Raw genomic sequence first — 25,180 nt, forward strand, 5'->3', positions numbered from 1 at the left:
TTTAATCCCGGGAAGTTGCTTTTGAGAGAAAATAATACCAATAATTCTCCATTAGGAAGACATCATCAGATCAAACCTGTGAGGCCATTGACTAAGCTACCCTAAGCACATCTGCTTCTTCATCTGTGTTTCTATCACCCTTTGCAAACTAGGAAGGGAGAATGAAAGGAACTATCTTTTACTGAACACTCACTAGGGCTTGTACAAAGGGTTTTAAACTTTTTTTAAATCCTCCCAATAATCCTGTATCATAGTCCCATTTTATAAATGAGCAAACTGAGCACGAGAAAAATTAAGCAACTTAGGAGAGGGGAAGGTAAGTGGCAGGACCCAAAAACATACCCAGTCTGTCTAATTCCAAAACAACCTTTCTTTCAACAAATATTTATTGAGATCCTGCTACATGCCAAGTGATTCTCTTGGGTGTCAAAATCCCCTGTCTTTAAGGAGTTTTCTTCATTCCCAAACCAAACTGCCTCTGTATTTAGCACACCATACATTTAATAGGTAGATATCTGAATTTCTTTCTCCTCCACCAGGCAGGACTCAACAAACAGGTATTGAAGGGAATGAATATGGTTCTTTCCCTCACCTCACAGGAATTCCTCTCAACTGCTGCCAACAGCATTCAACTGTTTATTCATCAATTCTGCATCCTTCCTCCCACCTAAGTCAAGCCATATCTTAACAGCTTCCTGACAGTGCTAGCAAATAGGCTCCAGTCACCCAATGAATATAACAATAGTACTTCAGAATTTACAAAACACTTTACATACATTATCTTATTTAATCCTCATAAAATTAAACAAGGTAGGTACTGTTCCCATTTAACAGGGAAAGAGACCCACGGAGAAAGCTCAATATCCTTGGACACAACTGAGCAGTGGAACTGAACAGAGCTCAAAATGGACTCGTCCCTTCTCCTAAGAACATCTCATAACCTATTCTACATAATACAGAAACCAAAAGGGTGTAACGTCGCTACTTGATTAAGGTATTTCAGAATCCCCAGTGTTATCAGAACAAAATGACAACAACAAAAAAACATTTTGTTTCATCCTACAGTGGAATTAATTTTGATTGTTATTAATATTGTATTACTTTTCCCATTGAAGGTATTTTAACTGTATTTTATGTTCTAATTTGCCATTTATTCCCAAAGTAGCAAATTTTTGATGTTAAACACTAAACACATATGCTATACACACAGAAAAAGGCCTGAAAATACTTTTATAAGTTTTGTCAAGTCAGTAAGAAAGATAATTCAACTTATAAAAATGCCTTTAAAGGCTTGCCTTCTCCAGAAAAGCCTTTATCCTGTGAAGTGACATGCACCAGCAGGCAGAGGTTGCAGAAAGTATAAGTTCCAAATGCAAGACTCATAACTCATTATGCTCTTTGCAAAAAAAAAAAAAAAAAAAAGCAACCCAGACTCAACAGGTATATTCCAACACCCAGAGCCAGGCTGAAGGCTTTGTCATACCACTCCACTCCAGGTAGCATTGATTAGCTTTATTAATTGCAAGAAGACCACAAGAAAGAAAAATACTCTGAAGCCAGAAGCCAAGGAAAATGAGGGAAGAGGATGCCTGCTCCCTTGGGGACCCAAAAGGCATCTTGCCTAGAAGGCCCTACTGCCTGCAGTATAACACAGCATTCTCTGGGCAATCAAGAAAACCCAGGTCTGGCTTTATTTGGGGAGCTAGTCAAGACTCTGGCCAAAATCCTTCCCTTTGCAGTCTTCCATAAAGCCTGAAATTCTAACACTACAACCTCATTGGGTTAACAAACACATCGTGAGTACAAACCTTGCCGGAGTGGTCAAATGAAGGAGGTATACCTATGTGTCATTAAATATCAGCCATGTTTCCCCTGGCTGGTGTGGCTCAATTGATTGGGCATTGTCCCACAAACTGGAAGGTTGCCAGTTTGATTCCCCATCAGGGCACATGCCTGGGTTGCAGGTTCAATTGCCAGTAGGGACGCACACTGAAGGCCAACCAGTCAGGGTGCACCACAAAGACAGCCAATCGATGTTTCAGTGTTTCTCTCCCTCTCCTTTTCCCTCCCTTCCCCTCTCTCTAAAATTAAAAAATTAAAAAATTAAATAGTTGGTTGGAGCGTCATCCCATAACCAAGAGGTTGCAGGTTCAATTCCCAGTCAGGGCACATACCTGGGGTGCAGGTTCAATCCCAGTCCAGGTGCATTTGGGAGGCAACCAATAGATGTTTTCTTTCATGTTTCTCTCTCTCCCGACCTCTCTCCCTTTCCCTCTTTCTAAAAGCAATGAAAAGCTGTCCTCAGGTGAGGATAAAATAATAAATAAATAAAAATAAAATAAATAAATGTCAGCCAGATTAGAGAGAGGGCCAGAGTGCTCTGGAAGGGCAGGTCAAGAAAATAACTCTGAATTGGAAACTTAGTGGAGGCAGGAAATTAGCTGGGCTTAGAAGAATAGGAGGATATAAAATCATTTGTGCTACCTAAAGAGGTAACCAGAGGCTTTAGGAGAGACCCAGATTTGATTCTGGTTCGGTTGCTTACAGGCTGTAATGACAACTAGGCAAATTATTCTCATTTTATGAATATTTGCTCATATGTAAAGTGGGCATTATGAAACAGTATGAGCAGATTTCAAAAGGCAGCTATGTAAAACATTAGCCCCTACATGGCACATAATGAGATTTAATCAATATCTTTTCTTTCTCCCTTTTTCTGGTTAGAACAGGAACACACAACAGAGAAGAATTCCCCAGGGCAATGGAAATTACTTGCCAGCTAACAGAGCAAAGCCTTTTGGAGCTAATAGTCAGAGAACTGACCTAAAAGAGAACCTCAGGATTCTATAGAGTAGCAAATCCAGGCAAATCTGGATCCAGATCACTCCACTATGAGATGTGTGGCAGCCCATTCTAGACAAATATCATATCGCCGTGCATTTATTTAGATAAGATCATGGAAACCCACTCCTTAGCTCCCCAAGAAAGACAGCCCTGTGTCAACTACTTATTCTCTAGGAGGCCAGAGCAGGACCCAGTGCAAGGAAGGTATTGAGTCCAGCTGTCAACATTTTAATTAGTTCAACCTTAAAAAGCCTATAATCACAAGAGAGTAAAAGGAACTGCCCTTCACACAGTGAAGGGAAAGCCTCTGCCCTTCACACAGTTCAGCCAATCAGATCTGCTCAAGTGCCCTAATTTTCATCACTGAATTCTTGGGGGAATCAAGCCTCACCAAGCTCTGACTTCTGATGGAGTGTACAGGCACACGCTCAGCTCAGGAAGAGCAGTTGGGTGTGGACTACAAGAGAGGCAGCATCAAATATTCTGAGGTCCTGACACCCTCCCTACATCAGTAAACTAAGACCTGCCCTCTTGCCAGGCTCTGTCCCCCACCCCAATGTCCTACTGTGACCCATGCTCCCACTGGTTATGCCCTAACCCAGAGATTTTCAACATTTTTTTCTCATAGCACACATAAACTAATTACTAAAATTCTGTGGCACATCAAAAAATATATTTTTTACTGATTCAACAAAAGAATATAAGTGTAATTTTGATTCATTCACACCAGATGGCTATTGCTGTGTTAGTTGTTATCATTTTTTTTAATTTGACAATCTAAGGGAAAAGAAGTCAGTGCCCCTTAATAAATAATCAGGCATTGCATGATTTAAAAAATTTCTGTGGCACACCAGTTAAAAATTGCTAACATAATCCACCCTGAAAAGCTAGCAAAAGCTAGTTTTGACTCTCAGTTATTACCTAAGCCCAGTAATACTTGCATTTTAAAGAGGGATCTTCCAAAATGAAATGATTTCAAGGCTAGAAAGAACAGATCTACATGGTAAACCAAGAGACAAATGTAAATTTGAGGGACCAAGGGGTAAAGCATCTTGTTCAAGTTCATGACAAGATATTACACTCCAAAGTCAATCAACTTTAGATTTCCCAAAGACTCAGGTTCTCTCCCTTACAACTATACCAGGTATAATGCCAGTACAGTCACATTTTTTCCTGTTGTCATTGAGAGTGAAAAAACAATGTTATAAGAAAAAGTGAGAACAAAGGAGAAATAAAAATAAGGCAAAGAGAGGGGATGAACCAGGAAATTATATAGGTGATCAGACAATTGATAGTAGAAAAACTAATAATAATAAGTTACATTTGTATAAGACTAAATACTTGTCACATTATCTCATAAGATCTGATGTACCAACCTTATGAGGTAGGTTAGGTTCTGTTATCCCCAAAATACTTGGTATGGGGAAACTGAGGCCAGAAATGTCAAGAGTATCACAATGCAAACTAAACTATATCTACCTAATTCCTAGTCGTTTTTATTAAACAAGATATCCCATAAAGAACACTGTAAAGACTCCAAAGAACCAAGCTAGGAAGGGGAAAGCAAAAGAAAAAAGTTTCAAAAGAAATGAGGGGAAAAATTCTTTAAGAGTGAAGCTACAAAATAGTAAGCAACTATTTAATTAATCAGAAAATCTTCTTGCTTTCCCCCTCTTCTCTCTCGGAGGGTGTGTGACAAGACATCAGGCAAAAGGTCAGCTTCAAGCCTGCTCCCTTGACAGACAGCTGACAACTACATACCTGTTATACAAGCAGTCTACCCCCCCCCCCCTCAAGAGGACTCAGGAACATGAGCGCTAAATCAAAGGGATGACCCCAAGAGGACTCCAGGCACCAGCTTTGACCAGCAGCTGCACCCTATATATCTGTCCCAAGCCTGGGCTTACTCTACTTTTCCCTCTCAAAGGATGGCCTAAATTTAGCTATCACTCTGCCCCCACACCTTGAGCCAGCTGAAGATTGGCAGAAGACCCTGCAGAAAAGGAATGGTGATCACCTTCTCTCAGGCCAAGATCAACTGACGGGGTACGATCACAGTATTCCTTGGGCAACTCCATTTCCCACTAGAAAATTGGAGATGTGTTACTATGAAAAACTTGGCATGTTCACACAACAGAAAGCCCCAACTGCAGGTGAGTAGTCAGCCTACAAAAAAGACCTTCCATGAAAAGTGATGTTTACATCTGCCAAAATACTCACTATATACACATGCTTCAACCCAAACCATAATCCTGGAAGACCACCCTCACACTGCACTTAAGAATTATACAAAATACATATCTTCCATTACCTCCGTAAGGTAGAGATTAATATTTCTTTTTCTTTTTTTTTTTTTCAAATATGGCAACTAAGATTCGGAAAGAAAAAGCAAGATCTTACCTGTTCAAGATCTTACAAATAGAAAACGGCAAAGCCTAGGGTTGAACCTAGGTTTTCCTGTCTCCAAGACTCTCTGGTCTTCCTACAGTGAAGGCCCAGCTCTGTTAGGAAGCTTAACAGCTAAAAAACAAGACTTGGATTCTTGGACTTGGCATCTACCAAGGAGTTACTGTATAACCTTAGGCAAATTTTGCACTTTTTGGGGCCAGAAAACTCATCAGTAAAATGGAGTGATATGAAGCAAGTGTAGAAATAAGAGAATTCTTTGGTTCCTGGAGTACTATGAAGTGTAGTCTCTTGTAGAGCACTTCAAAGAAAATCAACTACCCCTCCACTCATCAACCCCAGCACTGACTCTCCTTCAGAATGCCATTTATTTTCTGTTAATGGTACCATCAGAATCCTCATTGCCCACACTCAAAACATGCGCATACCTCTGACTCTTCTCTCTCCTTCCCTGCATGCACTTAAACTACTATTAATTCTACCTCCACAATGCATATCCTGATCTCCGGTTGGGAACAACTGCAGTCTCCCATCTAGGCTCCCTGTTGCCAGCCCCGCCCATGCCAGTGCATTATGCACACTCTGTGAGATTAAGCTCCCTAAAGCAAAACTCAGATCATGTCTCTCCACCGCTCAAAACCGGCAAAGACTACTTATTTTTTTACAAAGTAAAGTCTAAACTCTTTAGACTGATTGAGGCCCTCCTCATGAACTTTCCTCAATTAATCTCTTTTGCCTTATTGTTTGTACTCTTCTTATTTATTTATTTAATCCTCACCCAAGGACATGCTTATTGATTTTAGAGGGAAGGGAAAAGAAGGAGAAACAGAGAGAGAAACATCAATCGGTTACCTCTAACCACGCACCTGACCGGGACCAAATCTGCAACCTAGCCATGTGCCCTGACCAGAAATCAAACCAGCAACATTTTGGTTCACGGGATAATGCTCCAACCAACTGAAGCGCACTGGCCAGGGCTGTAATACTCTTCTTCATCAATGCCATTCTCCAGTCACTCTGGACTAATACCCCCTAAAGACTCTTCCCTTTTTCTCACTTCATGCCTTCACTGATGGTATTTTCTCTGACCTGCCTTATATTTCTGCATGAAGTACCTGAAGACCCAGTAAGCTACTTCCTCCTCCACAAAGTTTCTCTGATCTCTCCAGGCAGAGGTGATCCCATTTTCCAATAGAACCACCAGTATTATTCAGAGGGCACTGAACCTAGACTGCCTTGCAAAATAAGCTATAAAATGGGGGACTTATTGTGAGGATTAAAAAAGATCATGGCCCTGATTTGGGTGCCTCAGTGGGTTGAGCACTGTCCTGTGAACTGAAAGGTCGCCAGTTAGCTTCCTGGTCAGGGCACATGCCTGGGTTGCAGGTTTGGTCCCAGTCAGGGCACTTGCAAGAGGTAACTGATCAATTTTTTCCTCTCACACATCAATGTTTCTTTCCCTCTCTTTCTCCCTCCCTTCCCCTCTCTAAAAAGTAAATAAAATATTTTAAATAAATAAATAATAAACAAGATCATGTATTTAAAAGTATGTAGAAGTCTTGTTATAGAGTAGGTACTCAATAAATAGGAGTTCTTACTATGTATGATAAAGAAAAATGGGGTTGTACATCTTAATTCCTCAGTCCTTCTACTGGGCAGGGGTTGTCACATAACATATAACATACATGTTAAATGTTGACTGAAGAAGTAAAGAACACTACTCAGATACAGACCCTATCCCAAAGCTTATAACCAGAACAGCTCAACCATAATTCTATTTTTGGAAGATACAAACTGAATACACATCACTCTGTAGCTATACACTTACCAATGTGATACTGCCATTCAGGATTTGTGAGTAAAATATGCCCTCTCATTCTTCCCCCAACCCCCACATTCTAATCCCACCTTCTTCCAAGCTACATAGGTAATAGAACAAATGCCAGTAACAGTCTGACAAATTGTACACTTTTAAATCCAAATGCACATCTCTACCTAAATTCATATAGCTATTTCTTTCCATCCCCATAAGTTATTAAACTAAAAACAGCATTGACCTTTGGGTTAGATAAACCTAAATTTAAATCCTGACTTAGTCACCTTGAAAAAATTACTTAAACTCTGAGTTACAGTTTTCTCATCTATAAAATGAGAAACATATCCACCTTTAAGGGTGTTGTGAAGATGTAAAGCACCTAGTCCAGTGCCTGGAAAATAACAGGCACTCAGTAAACAGTAGCTATCATCATTTTCATCACTGAAGTTAGTTGAGTCGTCTTAATTACGTATTTATCTCTTTAGAGACGTGAAGTGTGAGTTCCGGTGAACTTTGCCCTTGTCAGTGAAAGTTTCTTGAAACAAGACCTCCACAAGTATGACTACCCAGCAATACACATGCACAAACACACAGGACATACTGCTGATACCTGAAGAGCACCCATCTCCCCAGGCCACTACATTTTAGATGCTGGCTCTGGGAACTTGGCAAACATGGACACATTTGTTTTAACATACACTGTAGTGATGAGAGTTCTGAGAGCTTCCTGAGAGGCCTGAGATAACCCAGAGAGGCCAAACAGGAGCAGAGCTACTGAATCACACGGGAGAAATTAGAGGCACATGAGATTTGAAAGCTTGCCTGCCTGCCTGCCTGCCTGCCTGCCTGCCTGCCTGCCTGCCTGCCAGTGAGATTTCTGGTCATCACCTAGGCCAGAGCTCAACATAAGGCAGCCAGGAGCTCCATAAATGTAGATAACAGAGGAAAAGGACAGGCTTGTCCTGGCTGGATCATACTGACAGCACAGCTGACTCTTACATCTTTGCCCCCTCCACAAAGTCTCTCTAGAGGCCCCTCCCCAGTGCCTTGAAAGAAAGCTGGCGTGATATCTGCTCAAGCTGGAGTTCTCTGAGGCTCAGGGAGTTCTCAGAATCAGAGATAACATTTAAAAAGCCAGTGATCTTCACTGCACTAGTCTACCTTCCTGCAGCAAAACAAGCTTAGCATGAAAGAAGGGTCCCTCCTCCATCCCACAGGCCAGGCAAAGAAAAGCAGTTAAAGCTCATTCCATTCATTTGGCTGCCTCAACTTTGACCTGAGGTAAACCCATGTGGGCCATGGAACCAAAAACAGGGAGCAGCAGGACTCAAGGAAGCCTCACCCAGGGGTCTCACATCAGCTCTCTATGAGCATAGCCCTGCTCCACTTCTACTGAAGCACCTACTCAGGGTAGTCGTTGCTGTGACAAACAACAACAGCCAGCCAGAGTCAAAGGCAAACCATCCCCCAGTTTGACTGATAACTGGCACTGAGCTCAATAAACAGGGATGAAGTACTACTCAGCAGAAAAATAGCACCCACAGAACTCCTCAGAAAACCTTCCGTGTGAATTCTATCCTTAATTTCAGGGCCCTCTTGTCTAAGCTTTTCATGGGAATTGATGTCAATGTACCTGGCCCTCTCCCTCCATGCTTACTAAATCCAAAAATCAACTCATCACTCCTTCCCTTATTCAACAAATAAGGGAGGCACATACTCTCTGACCAACACTGTGATAGATATTAAGGATAGGTACTATGGTCAACAAAACGAACATGACTCTTGCCCTCAAGAGAGAGGAAAATGCACACACATATACACAAAAAGACTTTAAAGTGTATACAACCCTTTCATATAAACTAACTCTATTGTGACCCGTTTTCCTAGTAAGGCATCTATAGTTCAAGTCATATTGTCAGTAAGGACTCAAGCCAGTGCCCAGCAATCTTGATTCTACAACTAGATGTCTCTTGCTTAAGAGGCACAAGCAGGGTGTCAAGTACACAGAGAGTATTGGAGATAGCACATGCAACCAGTCTTATCAGAGATGAGAAGGAACTCATGGATAGTGTTAATATCAGGGAACAGAGGAATGAGAGGTTAGGTAGGAAAAAAGGAGGAGAGGGGAGAACATCCTGGGAGGAGAGTAAAACGGCTTAAGACAAAAATAAATAAATAAATAAATAAATAAATAGCAACATAAGATGTGTTCTGGAAACCAGAACAAAGAAAAAAGCCTGACTGACCCAAGACGTTGAGAAGGGAACAGAGGAAGATGAAGTGAGCAAAGTGGACTGAGGCCAGAACCCTGGGTCAGGAAGAAAATGAGCACCCACACAGGGATTTTAGAGCCTGTACCATCTCCATTCCAAGCCCCCAGAAAAAAATAAAAGTGCATTTTTGTTGGCTCATTTCAGGTTTTTCTTCATATGGCCTCCCACATAAAATAAACCTGCTCCACTCAAACATGACAGGGTCATAGCCATCCCTATTCATGCTTCACCTGCCCTGGCAAGTTGTGCCAACACAGGTAACACTGTCAAATTCTTAGTGCCCAGGAAGCTTCCCCTTGGCACTTTCCAGGTATCCACAAGTAACCCCACAAGGGTTTAGATACATTTACTCCACCTACGGAGGCGCTAAATCCATACAGAACGCAACCAGCTGAGCCAACCAATGGTGAAACATACAGTACAACACTCTGACCCATCTCCTTCCAGAAGCCTACTCTGTATATCCAAACAAACAGAGATCTCTCCTTGCTCTGAACTGAGATTGCCAAGAGAATGGTATAGAACGCAGATATTAGTCACCATATGCCACAAATATTACTAAGCTTCTTTTTCTGTATCTTATTATAAAATCTCTCTAGCTGAGAGAAACTCCTCAGAAGCCTCACTTGACAATGGCTTTGTATACCCCCAATTCTGCCCAGCCCAATTTCTGTAAATAATACAATAATATTGTGAATTACTTTCTGGTTCTCCTCTGTATGTGTCTCAGACCCCCTAACAACCCAAACTGGCTGCAACAGGGTAGAGAGGATCCACAACAGAATGGGAACAGCATGTGAATGAAAACCAAACAAAATCAGATTCTAGCCCTGGCTAAGACCTTGGGCAAGTTTGTTCCTCTCACATGTAAAATGAGTTTGGAAGAAATGGTCCTTAAAAATCCTGCCATCTTTTACATACCAGGATGTTAAGTCCTAACACCTAACATCAATGGCCTAAAAGGTCAAAGGTCTTCATCTGTCAGTGTTTCAGTGCCACTTATAAGTCTAGCTCTGAGAAGACAAGTTGGGGCAATAAAAGCTCCAAGGCTGTACAAAGGACTGCAAAACTGAAGGTACCCAACAAGGAGTTTGGAAGCAGGACTAGAACCTAAAATAAAAGTCTAGTTTAGGATTGTGCCTAAGACCAAGAGAAAAGTATAGGAGGGGCCATGTCAAGTCTACATGTCAAAGCAATGAAGTCATGCATGAACCAAGAGGACATAAAGCAAAGGAAGTAAAGAAAGACTCTATAAGACTCTAGGAGACAAGCAAACAAAAGCTAAGAGGACACATCACCTAGAAGCCACTGTTCCCAAGATCATGGCCCCAGGGTGATATCGTAGGCATCCGATGGTCCCCAGTGATCCCCCTCTCCTGGTATTCATGCCCTTGTGTATTCCCTTCACCTTGAGTGTGGGCTAGACTTATTGATTTGCTTCTAACAAACAGAATATGGCAGAAATTGTGGCATATCAATTATAAAATTAGGTAATAAAAAGATTGTAACTTCCATCTTGAGCACTCCCTCTCACTCTCTCTTGGATCACTGGTCCTGGAGGAAGCCAACTGTCATATCACGAGGCAGCTCAATGGAGAGGCCAATGTGGCAAGAGACCAAGGCCTCCCATACAACCATATAAATTAGCTTGAAAGCAAATACTCCCCCCAGTTGAGCCTTCAACCCCAGCCCAACAGCTTGACTGCAATCTCATGAAAGATGTTGAGCCACAGGCACCCAGCTAAGTGGCACCTAGATTTCTAACCCACAAAACTATGAGCTGACAAATATTTATTATTTTAAGCCTCTTAACTTTTAGGATAATTGTTATGTACCAACATAGATGGGAACTATGCTCATCTAGTCAGACATTCCAAGCCTGAAGTTAGACGGTATGGGCCAGAAATAAGATCAAATGCTAGCACCCAGACTTTATCAATAGCTTCCCTATAGGCTAGCAGGGGTGTCCAACCTTTTGGCATCATCTGGGCCACACTGGAAGAAGAGTTGTCTTGGGCTACACATTAAATACACTGCAATAAGTAATCACAAAAAATCTCATAACACTTTTAGTAAATTTACGATTTTGTGTTGGGCCGCATTCACAGACATCCTGGGCTGCATGCGACCTGTGACAGGCTGCATGAGGCCCAAGGGCCACAGGTTGGACATCCCTGGTAGAGTGAGCCTTGATTAAAAGCCTAGTTTAGCCACACCCAAAGTCTATAAATGTTTGGTGGGTATACCTGAAGTAAAACAATGGAACTATAGCAGGTTCAGAGAAGCAACTACCCTAAGAGTGGTGCTACTATAAGTAGATACTCAGATTCTGACTGAGGTTTTTCAGCACACAAAAGTAAAGGTTGAAAGGATCCTAATCATGCAGAACTTGGGAGTTTATAAAGCCCTTTCACCACATAAGTTATCTCGTTTGATCCTCACTACAAATTTATTCACTCAGGTTATTCCCTTTCTACAAATGAAAAAATTAAGGCTGAGAGAGATGATGACTAACCCTCCACAGCCAATAAGGAAAGGAACTGGACCTCTGAAGCTCCCCTAAATCCAGATATTTATGTCTGATGGCTGTGGCCAACTTAGACCCTTCTGCAAACCAAAGCCAATCATTCTCACTTTACATGTAGGCTTCTTATCCAGCCCCACAGACTCACTTCCCAAATCTCTCCTCCCCACTACACCTAGGTCCTTTGTGGAATCACACAATTTCTCAGCTACTGATCACTGCAGTCTCTTGGTCTTGGACGACAATGGTAAGAGTCTGATTTCTTTAAAATCCTAGACAGACTTCTTCCAAGTAAAGTGAGGCTGTTAGACCCAAAGTGATGTGGATGATTTTTCTTAAAAAAGACAAAGAATGAGAAATTCTAAAGCAGTGAACTTTCTAAATAAATGAAGCTTATTTCTTCAACTTTACTGAACCCTTTCCAAGGAAATATTTTTTAACTTCTAACCAAGTGCCTAGTAAACTATAGTAGAATCAGAATCAGATAATAAACACCGGCCAGGACTTCCAGCCAAGATGGAGGCGTAGGTAGACACACTGTGCTTCCTCGCACAACCAAAAGAAGGACAACAACAATTTAAAAACAAAAACAACCAGAACTGACAGAAAATCTAACTGTATGGAAGTCCAACAACCAAGGAGTTAAAGAAGACACATTCATCCATATCGGTAGGAGGGGCAGAAACGGGCAGCTGCGTGGAGAGGACTCCTGGCAAGGCGGTGGCTGGGGACCAGGCCGGCAAGATGGCAGCTAGCAGACCCAGTGAGGTGGCGGACTGTGGAACAGAGCAGGCAAGGCTGCAGCTGGTCAGCAAGGCAGCAGCTGGCAGACCCGGCCAGGCGGCGGCTGGTGGAGTGGGCAGTCCCACATTCACGTGCGGTTAAATCGGGAGAAACAACTGGGGAGCAAAACAGACTGCACAACCCAGGGCTCCAGTGCGGGGAAATAAAGCCTCAAACCACTTATTGAAAACACCGGAGGGGTTGAGGCAGCAGTGGGAGAAACTCCCAGCCTCACAGGAGAGTTCATTGGAGAGACCCACAGGGTCCTAGAACATACACAAACCCACCCCCCGGGAATCAGCACCAGAATGGCCCACTTTGCTTGTGGGTAGCGGGAAGTGACTGAAATCCGGCACAGAGTGGAGCAACGGCCACTCTTCCCTCTCGGCCCCTCCCCCACATACAGCATCACAACATAGCTAAAGGGGGTTCCCCCCCCATGGTGAATACCTAAGGCTCCGCCCCTTACTACCTAACAGTCATTCCCAGACAAAAAAAAATGGCCCAAATGAAAGAACAGATCAAAGCACCAGAAAAAATACAACTAAGTGATGAAGAGATAGCCAACCTATCAGATGCACAGTTCAAAACACTGGTAATCAGGATGCTCACAGAATTGGTTGAATTTGATCACAAATTAGATGAAGAAATGAAGGCTAAGCTAAGTGAAATAAAGGAAAATGTACAGGAAACCAATAGTGATGGGAAGGAAACTGGAACTCAAATGGACGGTGTGGACCAGAAGGAAGAAAGAAACATTCAACCAGAAAAGAATGAAGAAACAAGAATTCGGAAAAATGAGGAGAGGCTTAGGAACCTCCAGGACATCTTTCAATGTTCCAACATCCAAATTACAGGGGTACCAGAAGGAGAAGAGGAACAGCGACAAATTGAAAACTTATTTGAACAAATAATGAAGGAGAACTTCCCCAATCTGGCAAAGAAAATAGACTTCCAGGAAGTCCAGGAAGCTCAGAGTCCCAAACAAGTTGGACCCAAGGAGGAACACACCAAGGCACATCATAATTACATTACCCAAGATTACACAGAAGGAGAGAATCTTAGAAGCAGCAAGAGAAAAGGACACAATTACCTACAAAGGAGTTCCCATAAGACTTTCAGCTGATTTCTCAAAAGAGACCTTACAGGCAAGAAGGGGCTGGAAAGAAGTATTCCAAGTCATGAAAGGCAAGGACCTACATCCAAGATTGCTCTATCCAGCAAAGCTTTCACTTAGAATGGAAGGGCATATAAAGTGCTTCTCACATAAGGTCAAGTTAAAGGAGTTCATCATCACCAACATATATGAAATGTTAAACATATATGAAATGTTAAAGGGATTTATCTAAGAAAAAGAAGATCAAAAATATGAACAGTAAAATGACAGCAAACTCAATGATTACCAACCACACCTAAAACAAAAACAAAAGCAAACTAAGCAAACAACTAGAACAGGAACAGAACCACAGAAATGGAGATCACATGGAGGGTTATCAACAGGGGAGTGGGAGGGGGCGAGAGGGGGAAAAGGTACAGAGAATAAATAGCATAAATGGTAGGCAGAAAATAGACAGGGGCAGGGTAAGAATAGTATAGGAAATGTAGAAGCCAAAGAACTTATATGTATGACCCATGGACATGAACTAAAGGGGGGTGTCAGGGAGAGGGGAATAAAGGGGGTGAAATGGGACAACTGTAATAGCATAATCAATAAAATATATTTAAAAATAAAAATTTAGTTCCACAAACTTTACAGGATATAAAATATACTACATGCCAAGCCTTTCACTAGGAGCTTGCTGTCCCAACCTTTGAGGAGCTCATGGTACATCAAGGAAGGCAGGCACATACACGGGTAACTCCAACAACATAGTACAGTGGGTAAGATTATAGACTCTACCACCCTCCAGAGCAGCTCTTCTGATAGATAACTGGACTTAGTATTCAAACACCTTTGTTAACACAGCTATCTCCAGACCACTGAGGCGATAGAGTCTCAGTGACAGATCAGTGAGCAACACATTGACAGGTAATGTATTTGATGAAAACAGCAAGGGCCTGGTATACAGATCCTCAGTTATAGTTCTCATCCTGCCACTTTTTAGCTATGTGACCAAGAACACAAATTTCTCCACTATAAATTCTTCACCTTTAAAATGGGTATAAAATAAAAACAGCCTTACCTACTTCCAAAGTTGAGGATAAAATAATAGACTGAAAAGAGATAAACAGATCTGAGTTTGAATGAAATGCAAAGTGCCCTGGGGAAGCAACATACCCAAAGGCTGAAGGAAAAGCCCAGAATGTGTACCAAGACAAATGAGACAGTTTGAAATCAAGAAAGAAAATATGGCCCTAGCCAGTGTGGCTCTCTTGGTTGGAACATCATCCCACAAACCAAAAGGTCGCAGGTTCAATTCCTGGTCAGGGCACATGCCTAGGTTGTGGGTTCATCCCTCATTGGTGTGCATAGGAGAGGTACCCTATGTGTAGGGATGAGTGCAAGAGGCAACCAATCGATGTTTCTCACATCAATGTTTCTCTCCCCTGCTCTCTCCCTTCCCCTCTATAAACATGTCCTCAAGTGAAGATTTTTTAAAAAATTCTTTTTTTGGAGCAGTTAGGAGGGAGGAAATTTAAAAAATAAATATAAATAAATAAATAAATAAATAAATAAATTCTTTTTTAAATGGAGAGAGAAAATATGACCCATTCAGACAGGCCCCGGATTCAAGCTTTTCCAACGAACGTTAACAAAACTTTTAGGCTGGGGACAATAAAAACAGAGATAGATAAAGTACAACCCTCCTCCCGTCTTCTACAAAGAGCTTATGCTTGTGAGAGAAGAAACATATACAATGTTGGGTGTTACATTAGAAATTTATACAAAGTGTCCTGAGGGTAATAGAAGAAAGCTCTGTATTGTTATTATTTTATTTCTTAAACAGTTGTGGGCACATGATTATTCAATGTATTATCCTTTATACTTTGTTGTATATCTTAAATAGTTCTTAACATTTTTTTTATCCGTAGTAACAAAAAAAGAAAGCTCTGTTGAAGGGCCAGTTTGGTATCTTTTTCCCTAAAATTTTGACAGCCAGAACTTCTGGGTTTTCTGGAGAATCATTTCTCGTGAAGTAAAATGTACCACAGCATGCCCATGAAGACACTCAGCAATGTATGTCAAAGCTGCTCAGCAGGAAATGAGGGGCCGCTTGGGGCTCAAACCCAAGTCCTGTGTAGATCTAAGAAACCACGCCCCTCTACAAGACCTCATCCCTTCCTTGCCAGATAGCAGGAGTTCTTAATGTGAAGGCTCCACATTCCTAAGGGGCCCATGGGTAGAATTCTGGGGGACCTGAGAATTTGGATGGGAAAGAAATTACATCTGTATTTTTCAATATTCCCTTACTGAAAGTTAGCATTTCTTTTAATTATATATTGTAAGCAACCGACTACAATATTATAAGCAGTATCTATGATTTTGTCCCCAATAAAAACTAGTTTTTCTCATGTCACACTACATTGTTAGAGATATCTGAAAATATTATTTACATTCATCATTACTTCAAAATTAGGGTAGGTATGAGACCTGATGCTAACATGTGTGAGGTCACACTTGACTGCAATCTTCCTGTCTACGGGCCCTCATGAGGGGTAGCTGGCCAACTATGAAGCAACTCTTCCCAGTTATCTTTCAGCCACCAAACAGTGAGACCTCATGTGCTTACACTGGTGACCCAGACATCTACAACGCCCCCTTTCCTCCAACCTTCCCCAAGTCAAATCACTCCCTTCTGGTTCTCTTCAGCCCATACTCTACCCCTCCTTCCAGGAAGCCCTCTCCAGCTACCTTAGCCCAGCCCAGCCCAGCCCACAAAGAGAGCTCCCTTAATCCTTGGCCTACATTGTCTACAGTACCTAGTTTTGTTCTTCATTAAGCCTGTGCATTATGTTCTAATTAATAGTCTCTAAATATATATCCCGTATCTGCATCCCAATCCCAGGCTTAGCCTCCTTTGGTAGCCCTAAATTCTTTCCACAGTGCAAAGCAAGCAGTAAGCCCTCAATATAGGCTTGTGAGTTGAATAACCAATTGAGTCAGGGTCTTAAAGCCTTAAATGTCTTATTCTAGTTCTTCCTAGAACTTCTTTTTGATGCCTCTCTGGACATCAGTATATATATAAAGTGGGTTGAACTAATTGATTTGCCACCTCTTAACTTTTGAATTAGGCAACTAATTTTTATCTCCCCAAGAGCTGAGAAAAATTATGAGGGAAAATGAAAAGCCTCCCCCAGCTCTCACGGGCAGGGTTAGTCACTTGCTCCTCTGGGCTTCCTGCAGCCTTCTGTGTGTAGATACAATAACTCTCTTCACAACGTTTATCACACAGTTTTGAGAGAACGTATAACATAGTGGCTGGGAAGTGAAGAGTGCAGTCAGACTGCCTGGGTTCAAATTCTGGCTCTCCTTCCTAATATTGTATAACCCCAGGCAAGTTACTTAACCTCTCTATGATTCCATTTCCTCACCTACAAAATGGGGCTAATACCTAGCACACAGGATGACTGGGAGAATAAAATGGAGTTTGGAATAGTGCCCGTGACACAGTAAGCACTAAAAAATGTTAGTTGCTATTACTGATTTATTAATGTCTTACGAGGCACTGGGTTCTACCCTAGCTGAGTCTCTGTCCTCCCCCCATTCTCCATCACAGCACTCTGTTCATGTTTTCTTCCCCAGCACTTATCACAAGATAATATATTTATGTATGTGTTTATTTCCTATCTCCCCACTAGACTGTAAACTTCATGAGGGCAGAGATCTTGTCTTTTTGTTCATCCTTAAATTCTCAAAACCAAATATATTGCCTGACCCAGAGCAGGCACTCAAATATTTGTTGAATAAATAACACACAAACTGGCACTGTTCAATGTTTACTAAATAAATTAACCTAGCTAAGGGTAATTGTCAAAGCTGAATCTTGGATACACATGATGTCCTAGCTGCCCCAGGATTACTGTGGCCCTCTCCCCAGACCCCAATATTAGCCTCAGTCAAGCCCCGCCCACATGCCCTTGGCCCCAGTCCAGTTCCGGGAGCCACCCTCAGCTAAAATTAGCATAGCCACCAAGATGGCCAAGCCATTTATAGCCTTGGAGGCAACAGCAACTAGCTGGGTGGGCAGGCAAGGCTCTGGCCTCCTACTCCATCAGGGGTTTATTGAGAAGCCAGCCAGCACTGCACCAACAGCCTAGATGCCTATCCTCCAAGGCTTCTGTTCTCGTTACGTTGAGTCAAACCACAGTTCCTGATTAGAGGCCCTCACTACCTCCAACACTAGCAGTCGCAACTCCAGACTCACCTCGGACCCCCTCACACACATATATTCTGCGAATATATTCGCAGAAAATATTTTGAGTTTCTGGAGGCAATGAGCCCAGAGTCTAAGGGAGGCCCCAAGCATGAGTTCCAGGCCAGCTTCAGAAATGCAGGCCCCAGAGTAGCACCGCCAGGCACAGACCTTTACTGAGAAAGTGACTTAGCATAACTAGGTGTACAGGCATCAAAAAGCCAGGAGGTAACAGGAATGGCCTCTTCACTGCCCAATGAGAGGGCCTCCTACCAAATCACCTACCCTCACTGCAGAGTCAGGCCTTTATGATGGCCATATACATCCAACAAGAAAAAAAAAACCAATTCTCTTACGCCCTGCAGAACAAAAAAGACAGGCCTTTTCTCGGCTCTCTGCTACAGAGCCACCAGGACCTGAATCACTAATTCACCAGGAAGAAAGTAACATTCTCTTGGTCTTGCCCAGTGCTCCTTTAACATGGCAGGGAATGAGAAGATGGAAGTGATCTAGGACTTAAGCATCAGAAGACCTGCCTATAAGACTTAGCACAGGACTCGGTTACTTAACCCATAAAAATGGGGATAATACCACATACCCCACATTCTAATAGGGCTATTGTGAGGCTTTTGCAGGGGAAAAAAAAGCCATGTGATTATAAAATATAAACTTTAGAGAACATACAAATTGACTGGGTATGTTGAATCTGATTTAGAAAAGTGGCAGCTTTAAGGGCAAGTAAAACTAATGTGTTTCGAAGATACAGAGGAACTAGAAAGATTACTAGGTTCCTGGCTGCATGGAAAGCTTCTCCCCAAATCCTGTAGCAGAGCCCATTCCATGAGCCACCTCTTTGCAAAACTGAGTTCCTGTCTGAGTCAGAGACAAACTTCCAGAAAGGCCCAAGAGGACAACCTACCAGAACAATAGTGCTGGGGCCTCCAGGTTCCCACAAACCATAGCCAAGCCAGCCCAGCAACTAGGGTCACTGAGACTTCCCTCCCTGGGATTCAGTATTATTGTGACAAGAGAAACTAATTTCTGAACTGAAAGGAAGAAAAGACCAAAAGAAAAGCCTAAATGGTATAATCAACACATCAAGGCCTCTGAAATATGTTGTGTGAAGAGCTGGGGGTGGTTCTGAGGGATGCTGGAATGCCTCTTACCTATCACCCCCCCACACACACACATAAACACATTATTTCTGATAGCTAGCTAATGCCGAAAGGTAAAAACTTCATCCCTTTAGCTTGTGTCTAAACTAAACAATTCCTCTCCCACCAAAAAAGAATATTCACTTTATGTCAGGCACTCATATTTTAGGGATAAAAAAGGATGCATCAGTTACAAACAGGGATGTCACTGGAAAGGCAGAAATGCTCCTTAGAGCAATTTCATAGTTTGACCTACATCTGCCTACCAGCCTTTCTCTTGCCAGCCCAACGAGAACCTAGTTTTGAGATATGTTTCAGGGGCAAAAGAGGCACAACACTGAGAAACAGGATTAAAATGCAAGAAGGACCTATCTTCAAAGCAACTGACTAGGTGCCATGCTTGTACACAGAGCAACCCTGACTTCACCAGGAACCCAACCTTTCGGGTACCCGGAGTCACACACAAACCAGTCAAGGAAGTTAAAAGGGGATTTCCTAAGAAAGGGTCTAAATCAAAAGGGGTGTCCAACCTTTTGGCGTCTCTGGGCCACACTGGAAGAAGAGGTGTCTTAGGCCACACATTAAATACACTGTGGCACGTAATCACAAAAACATCTCATAATATTTTAAGTAAATTTATGATTTTTGTGCTGGGTCACACTCATAGCCATCCTGGGCTGCAGGTTAGACACCCCTGGTACCACCAAAGCCAGTTTCTAAATGCATCCATGAAACTTCCCGGCCACCGTGACCTGTTTCTTTTCCCTCCTTGTATCAACCAGGACCCACTGAGCCATCCCCTCACTTGGGCTTGTCCACCTCAGAAAGAACCCAGCTATAAACCCTCCCCACTCTGCAGCCCACTGCTTTGGGCAGAGCACAGTGACTTAGTGAGAGAAATGGGAAAAGAAAACAGAATTCCTTCTAAGCCTTGTGTAAAACAACTGAATTTTAAAAGGGCGCTTTTCTTCGGCAACAAAACACCAGGGCTCTTGCTATCTGACAAGGTTCCATGAGTACATAGGAAAAATCAGGACAGAACAAAAATATCGTGGAATCCCGACCCTCATCAGTCACAAGAAACAGAATGAGTCAACAAGTGGTCCCAGAAGTTTTATCATGCCCATGTTGAGAAAAGACCATTAACTCCCTGGTGGTAAATAGGATTCCATCTAAGGAATTGCCTTGTATGTGAAATGGGCACAGCTATGAGACCGCAGATTACCCACGGAAGGGAGACACTAGGGTTCCCACACTTGTTGGAATATAAAGGCACACCTGAACACACCAATAAAATTGGCCCAGCCCTTACTTTCCCTGCCCAACCCAAGTAGCCTCAACCTCCCTATGTTGCCAAGTGCTAAAACTGGCCAACAGCAATAGACTTATCATCTGCCCAGGCCACTCGTCCCGAAAAGTAGTCCTGAGAAGGGTCTTGGCTTGCTGATCTGAAAGGCCAAGGTGCCCCAAAAGCGGACTTCTCCTCACTGCCAACAGAGATCCTGAGGAGGAATGAGGAAAGTTGTTGAAGAGAGACAGAGACATGAGTCGTAGCTTCCGAACGGACTCCTTGTACTACTGGGAAAAGGCAGTGCCATGTGTGGGTCCTCCATCAACGGCACATATATAAAACTAGGGTTCAACTTGCCCATTCGGACACCTCGGTTCTGAGTCAAAATTCCCGGCCCAGTCCAGCTGATAGCAAGGTCTTACCTGCTTCAGTAGACTCCTCATTATTGGCCCCCGAGCCGGCTCCTGCCGCCTTCTCGCTGTGGCTATGGCTGAGGCTCTTGCCATGATGCAGGAGGAGACCCCAGAGGAGCCACAGGGCAAGACGGGCGCACACATCCATGACTTCAAGTCTCAGTCTGCATGCGCCTGATGTGGACACTTCGGAATCCCAGAGGCAAAGCCCGGAGCCCGGGAGTGCAGTCGTCGGTCCTAGACCCCAGGTAAGATGCCCTCGAGGCGCCGCAGCTGTCCAAGCACTCGAAGGCCTGCCTCCTCAGACAGCCAAAGGTCAAATGCTCCAAGTTTGGGCTCGGGAGGAGGGCCGTCGCCTCCGGTCCAACAGTGGGTCCGCTGGAGTTGGGGGGGGCCTCAGCGCCCAGTTAGCTAGGGCCGCTTCCGGAGAGTTTGGACAGGGTGGCTACGGGGCCGCTGTCAGTTCCGCAGCCGGCTACAACCCTGAGAAAGGGGGCGGGCGGGCGGGATCTCCCTCTAGCAGGGGAGTGGAGCACGGAGAGAAGAGGGGAAGAAGGGGGCACCTGGCCTCGCCCCTCCGTGGAAGGGCGAGCAGCACAGACCCCAGGAGGGCCGTGCGACTCGCAGGCCCCCGCGGGCGCGGACGGTTCCAGGATCCCAGGCCTCCTAGGCCGAGGTCAGCGCCCCCGCCCAGTCCCGTGCCCAGGCGGCCGGCTGTGCCCAGGTTCAGCAGGCGGACGCGCACGGGCCAGGCCCGGGACAGCGGCTCCCCGGCGGGCGGGCGGCGCTGGGGCGGGCCCAGGGCGGGCGGGGGCGTGCTCTCCCACAGGCCCGCCCCGCGCCGCCCGGCCCCCTGCGAAGTCCGGGCCCGCCCCAGCGCCGGGTTTAACCGGGAATAACCTGTTGGAGGCAGTAGCCCGGCGCCCCCTGCCCCCGGCGGACTCTCCAGGCCCCAGGCTCGCGTTAGCCTCCGCCAGGCCCCTTCTGCCCTGCCAAGGGTCGGGTCCTGGCCTCTCTTTCCCCCACGGGAGTCTCTCCAGCGCTAACCGCCAGCAAACAGGCGGATGGGCCCCTGACACACAGTGGCTCAGGTATCCCAGGCCTGCGGCGGCAGCGGTGAAGACGGCAATAGCTGCCCTGCCCGGACCTCCGGGCCTCAGTGCCACTCCACTCTCCTCAGCTCTAGACCCGGGCTGGACAGAGGCCCGCGGCACACAGACTGCCGCCCCGGGCTCCTTCAGGCGACAACGGCCCTGCCCGTTCGGCCCGGGTTGCGCTCCCAGCCCCCTACTCGGAGCTGGCTTTCTAGGCTCCGCCCCCCGCCGCGCCTCGCAGCCACTCTGCTTTCGCCTCTCTGCGGTTTGGGAATCCGCGCCCTTCGTCACTCGTGTGAAGCGTCCCCTGGCGGACAAATATGGGTGCTGCCGACAGCACAAGTGCTCCTGGAAGGCCCTGCCCCTTTGCAGACGGTTGGGGACTGAAGCGAGGACCCGCCCCAGGGGAGGCCCATTAGGGACTGCCCGTGTTTTCAGAGGAAATGATGCCAGGAAACGAAAAGTCCAAACCACTGAAGGTAAAATTGCCTTACACGTCCCTTAAGTCTCGGCTAAAGGGCCCAATCTGCCATCCAGACCCCCCTCCCCGACTCATCCAAGCTAAGTAGGATGCCTTCCCTTCACTTTCACAGCCTGTTTTCCTACCTGCCTCTCAAATTCCCTCCCCTTTGAGGTTTTTGCAGGTAGGGCCTGTAGCTGGTTCTTCCCCGCATCTCACACTCCCAGCTCTCTGTGTCACTTGGAGGAGTCGTTAGCGACCTGAGAATGAGTGCCCCAGTGAAGGGAGAGCCGCGCCTGGGCCTTTTAAAACGGGGCCTGCACTTCCTGTTCTCTTCTCAAGTATGCTGTCAGCAAATCTTTACTGAAACCTGCTCTGTGCCCTACCCTGTCCTTGGCACCCGAGACAGGGGAAGGGATTAGGCCCAGTCCCTCCTCTGACAGTGTGCTAAGCTAGTTACCTGTTCTGAGGAAGCCCCCAAACCAGGAACACGGATTTGCCCAACAGCTGCCCGGCTTAAGGGTTAGGCTGTTAATATAAAAATACAATCTAACGTCATCTACTACCACTCTCCCCACTCTTGTTAAGCTCCTGTCACACTGACCTTCTTTAAGTTCCTCAAACACATAGAAGCTTAGTCATTTGTATCTGCTGTTGCTTCTGCCTGAAACACTACCCCCAAGTCCCAGCTCCTCTCATAGCTGGCCTTTCATACTTTTTTTTTTAAACAATTGATTTGAGAAAGAGAGAAAGGGAGAGAAACATCGAATTGTTGTTCCACTTATTTATGCATTCATTGATTGATTCTTGTATGTGTGTGCCCAGACCTGGGATTGAACCCTTGGTGTATCGGGAGGATGCTCTAACCAGGGGTGTCCAACTCATTTTCACTGGGGGCACATCAGCCTCGAAGTTGCCTTCGAAGGGCCAAATGTCATTTCATCTCCTTAACAGTTAAGGAGTAGTTACATTTATACAGTCCTAAAATTATTTCGGCCCTTTGAAGGCAACCGGGAGGCTGATGTGGCCCCTCGTGAAAATGAGTTTGACACCCCTGCTATAACCAACTGAGCAACCTGGCTAGGTCCTCATTCTTCTAGGCAGAGTTCAAGGTCTCCTTTTCAGAAACTCTAAACTCTGACCAACCCCTCCAGTCCGGAATTGGACCATACACATGTCTGCCCCCACAACCCCATAGGATTGTGAGTTTTCAAAGTCAAAGGCTGTGCCTTATTCACTTCTGGGAAAAGGATCCATCCATAGGCCCTGCACATAGTAAGTTAACATGAGTTAATTCATATGACCACTCAGATATTTATTAGATAACATGTCTATACTGGGAAAATGGCCAGAACAGAAGATGAGCTCCTGACCTAGGTTCTAGTAAACCTATGCTCTGAGCCAGGGTCTTAAATTCAAATGGAAAAGCAGCTGGTAATACAATTGAAAGAAGTAGGTGAGAATAATAGGGAGTGGTGGGGAGCACGGCACATGGGAGAGCAGGCAGGAAAGTAGACTCAGTATTGCTGGGTCACCTTTAAAGAAGATTAAAAAACTGGAATTTTGTATAACATATACCTTTTGTTAGTATTAGCAACTAATTTTTAAAAGTATAAAATCCTATATAGGCCAACAACACACATCTGCAGCTTAAACACTCAGGCGGCTAGTTTGTCATTTCTGTGTAAGCCAACTCATCCGCCTGTTTCCTCCTTTGTCTAAGAGAACACACAAGAATGAAGGAAAGTAAAGCATGTTTAATGTGACTTCCTTTACACTCAACTGCATTATTTCTCTTAGCTACCACATGATTTCCTTGAGGGTATGGGCACATAACCAATTTGGTACAAAGAGTCTAGGTCTTGGAGGCAGAATGTAAAGATCTGTTACCATTTTACACCAGACCATGAATCTTTTATAGACTGTTGCATTTCCTGTGAGGCTAAAATGGTATCTGGGAACTAAAAATAGAATTACCTTATGATCCAGTTATTCTACTTCTGGATATATAACCCCCAAAAATTGAAAGCAAGGTCTCATAGAAATGTGTGTACACGCATGTTCAGAGTAGCTATGAACTATGCACAATAGCCAAGAGGTGGAAGCAACCCAAGTGTCCATGGACAGATGAATGGATTTTTAAAATATGGTATACACATACAATGGAATATTTTTTAGCCATAAAAAAGAAGGAGGCCCACCCTGGCTGGTGTGACTCAGTGGACTGAGCACCAGCCTGTGAACTGAAAGATCACTGGTTCGATTCCTGGTCAGGGCACATGCCTGGACTGTGGCCAGATCCTCAGTTTGGGGCACAGGAGAGGCAATGGATCAGTGTTTCTCTCCGTCTCTTTCTTCCTCCCTTCCCCCTCTCCAAAACTAAATAAATAAAGATTGTTTTTTTTAAAAAAGGAGGCCTTGGCTGGTGTGGCTCAGTTTGTTGGAATGTCATCCTATAAGCCAAAAGGTACAGTGTTTAATTCCCCATCAGGGCACATGCCTAGGTTGTGGGTTCTGTCCCCGGTTGGGATGAGAGGCAACCAACTCATCAATGTGTCTCTCCCACATCAATTGTCTGCCTCTCTCTCTCCCCCTCCCTTCCCCTCTCTCTAAAATCAATGAGCATATTCTTGGATGAGGATTAAAAAAAAAAAGGAAAGAAATTCTACATCCTACTATATGGATGAATCTTGAGGACACTATGCTAAATGAAATAAGCCAGTCCAAAAGACAAATACTATATGCTTCCACTTATACGAACTACCGAG

The 25,180-nt window shown here is 44.3% G+C and overlaps 1 protein-coding gene across 4 annotated transcripts in view; it reads right to left on the bottom strand.

Moving 5' to 3' along the window:
• STIM1 (stromal interaction molecule 1) overlaps positions 1–22,004 on the bottom strand; it is a 177,711-nt gene extending 155,707 nt beyond the window's left edge. For all 4 annotated transcript variants that reach the window (XM_024572645.4, XM_045182005.3, XM_024572644.4 and 1 more), the window contains exon 1: positions 20,868–22,004. In XM_024572645.4, coding sequence (XP_024428413.2) covers positions 20,868–21,006 — 139 coding nt within the window. In that variant the 5' untranslated portion in view covers positions 21,007–22,004. The remainder of the gene's footprint in view (positions 1–20,867) is intronic.
• Between the last annotated feature and the right edge of the window lie 3,176 nt (positions 22,005–25,180).

This window comes from Desmodus rotundus, chromosome 5 (genome assembly GCF_022682495.2).
Source record: "Desmodus rotundus isolate HL8 chromosome 5, HLdesRot8A.1, whole genome shotgun sequence".
Classification (NCBI taxonomy): domain Eukaryota; kingdom Metazoa; phylum Chordata; class Mammalia; order Chiroptera; family Phyllostomidae; genus Desmodus; species Desmodus rotundus.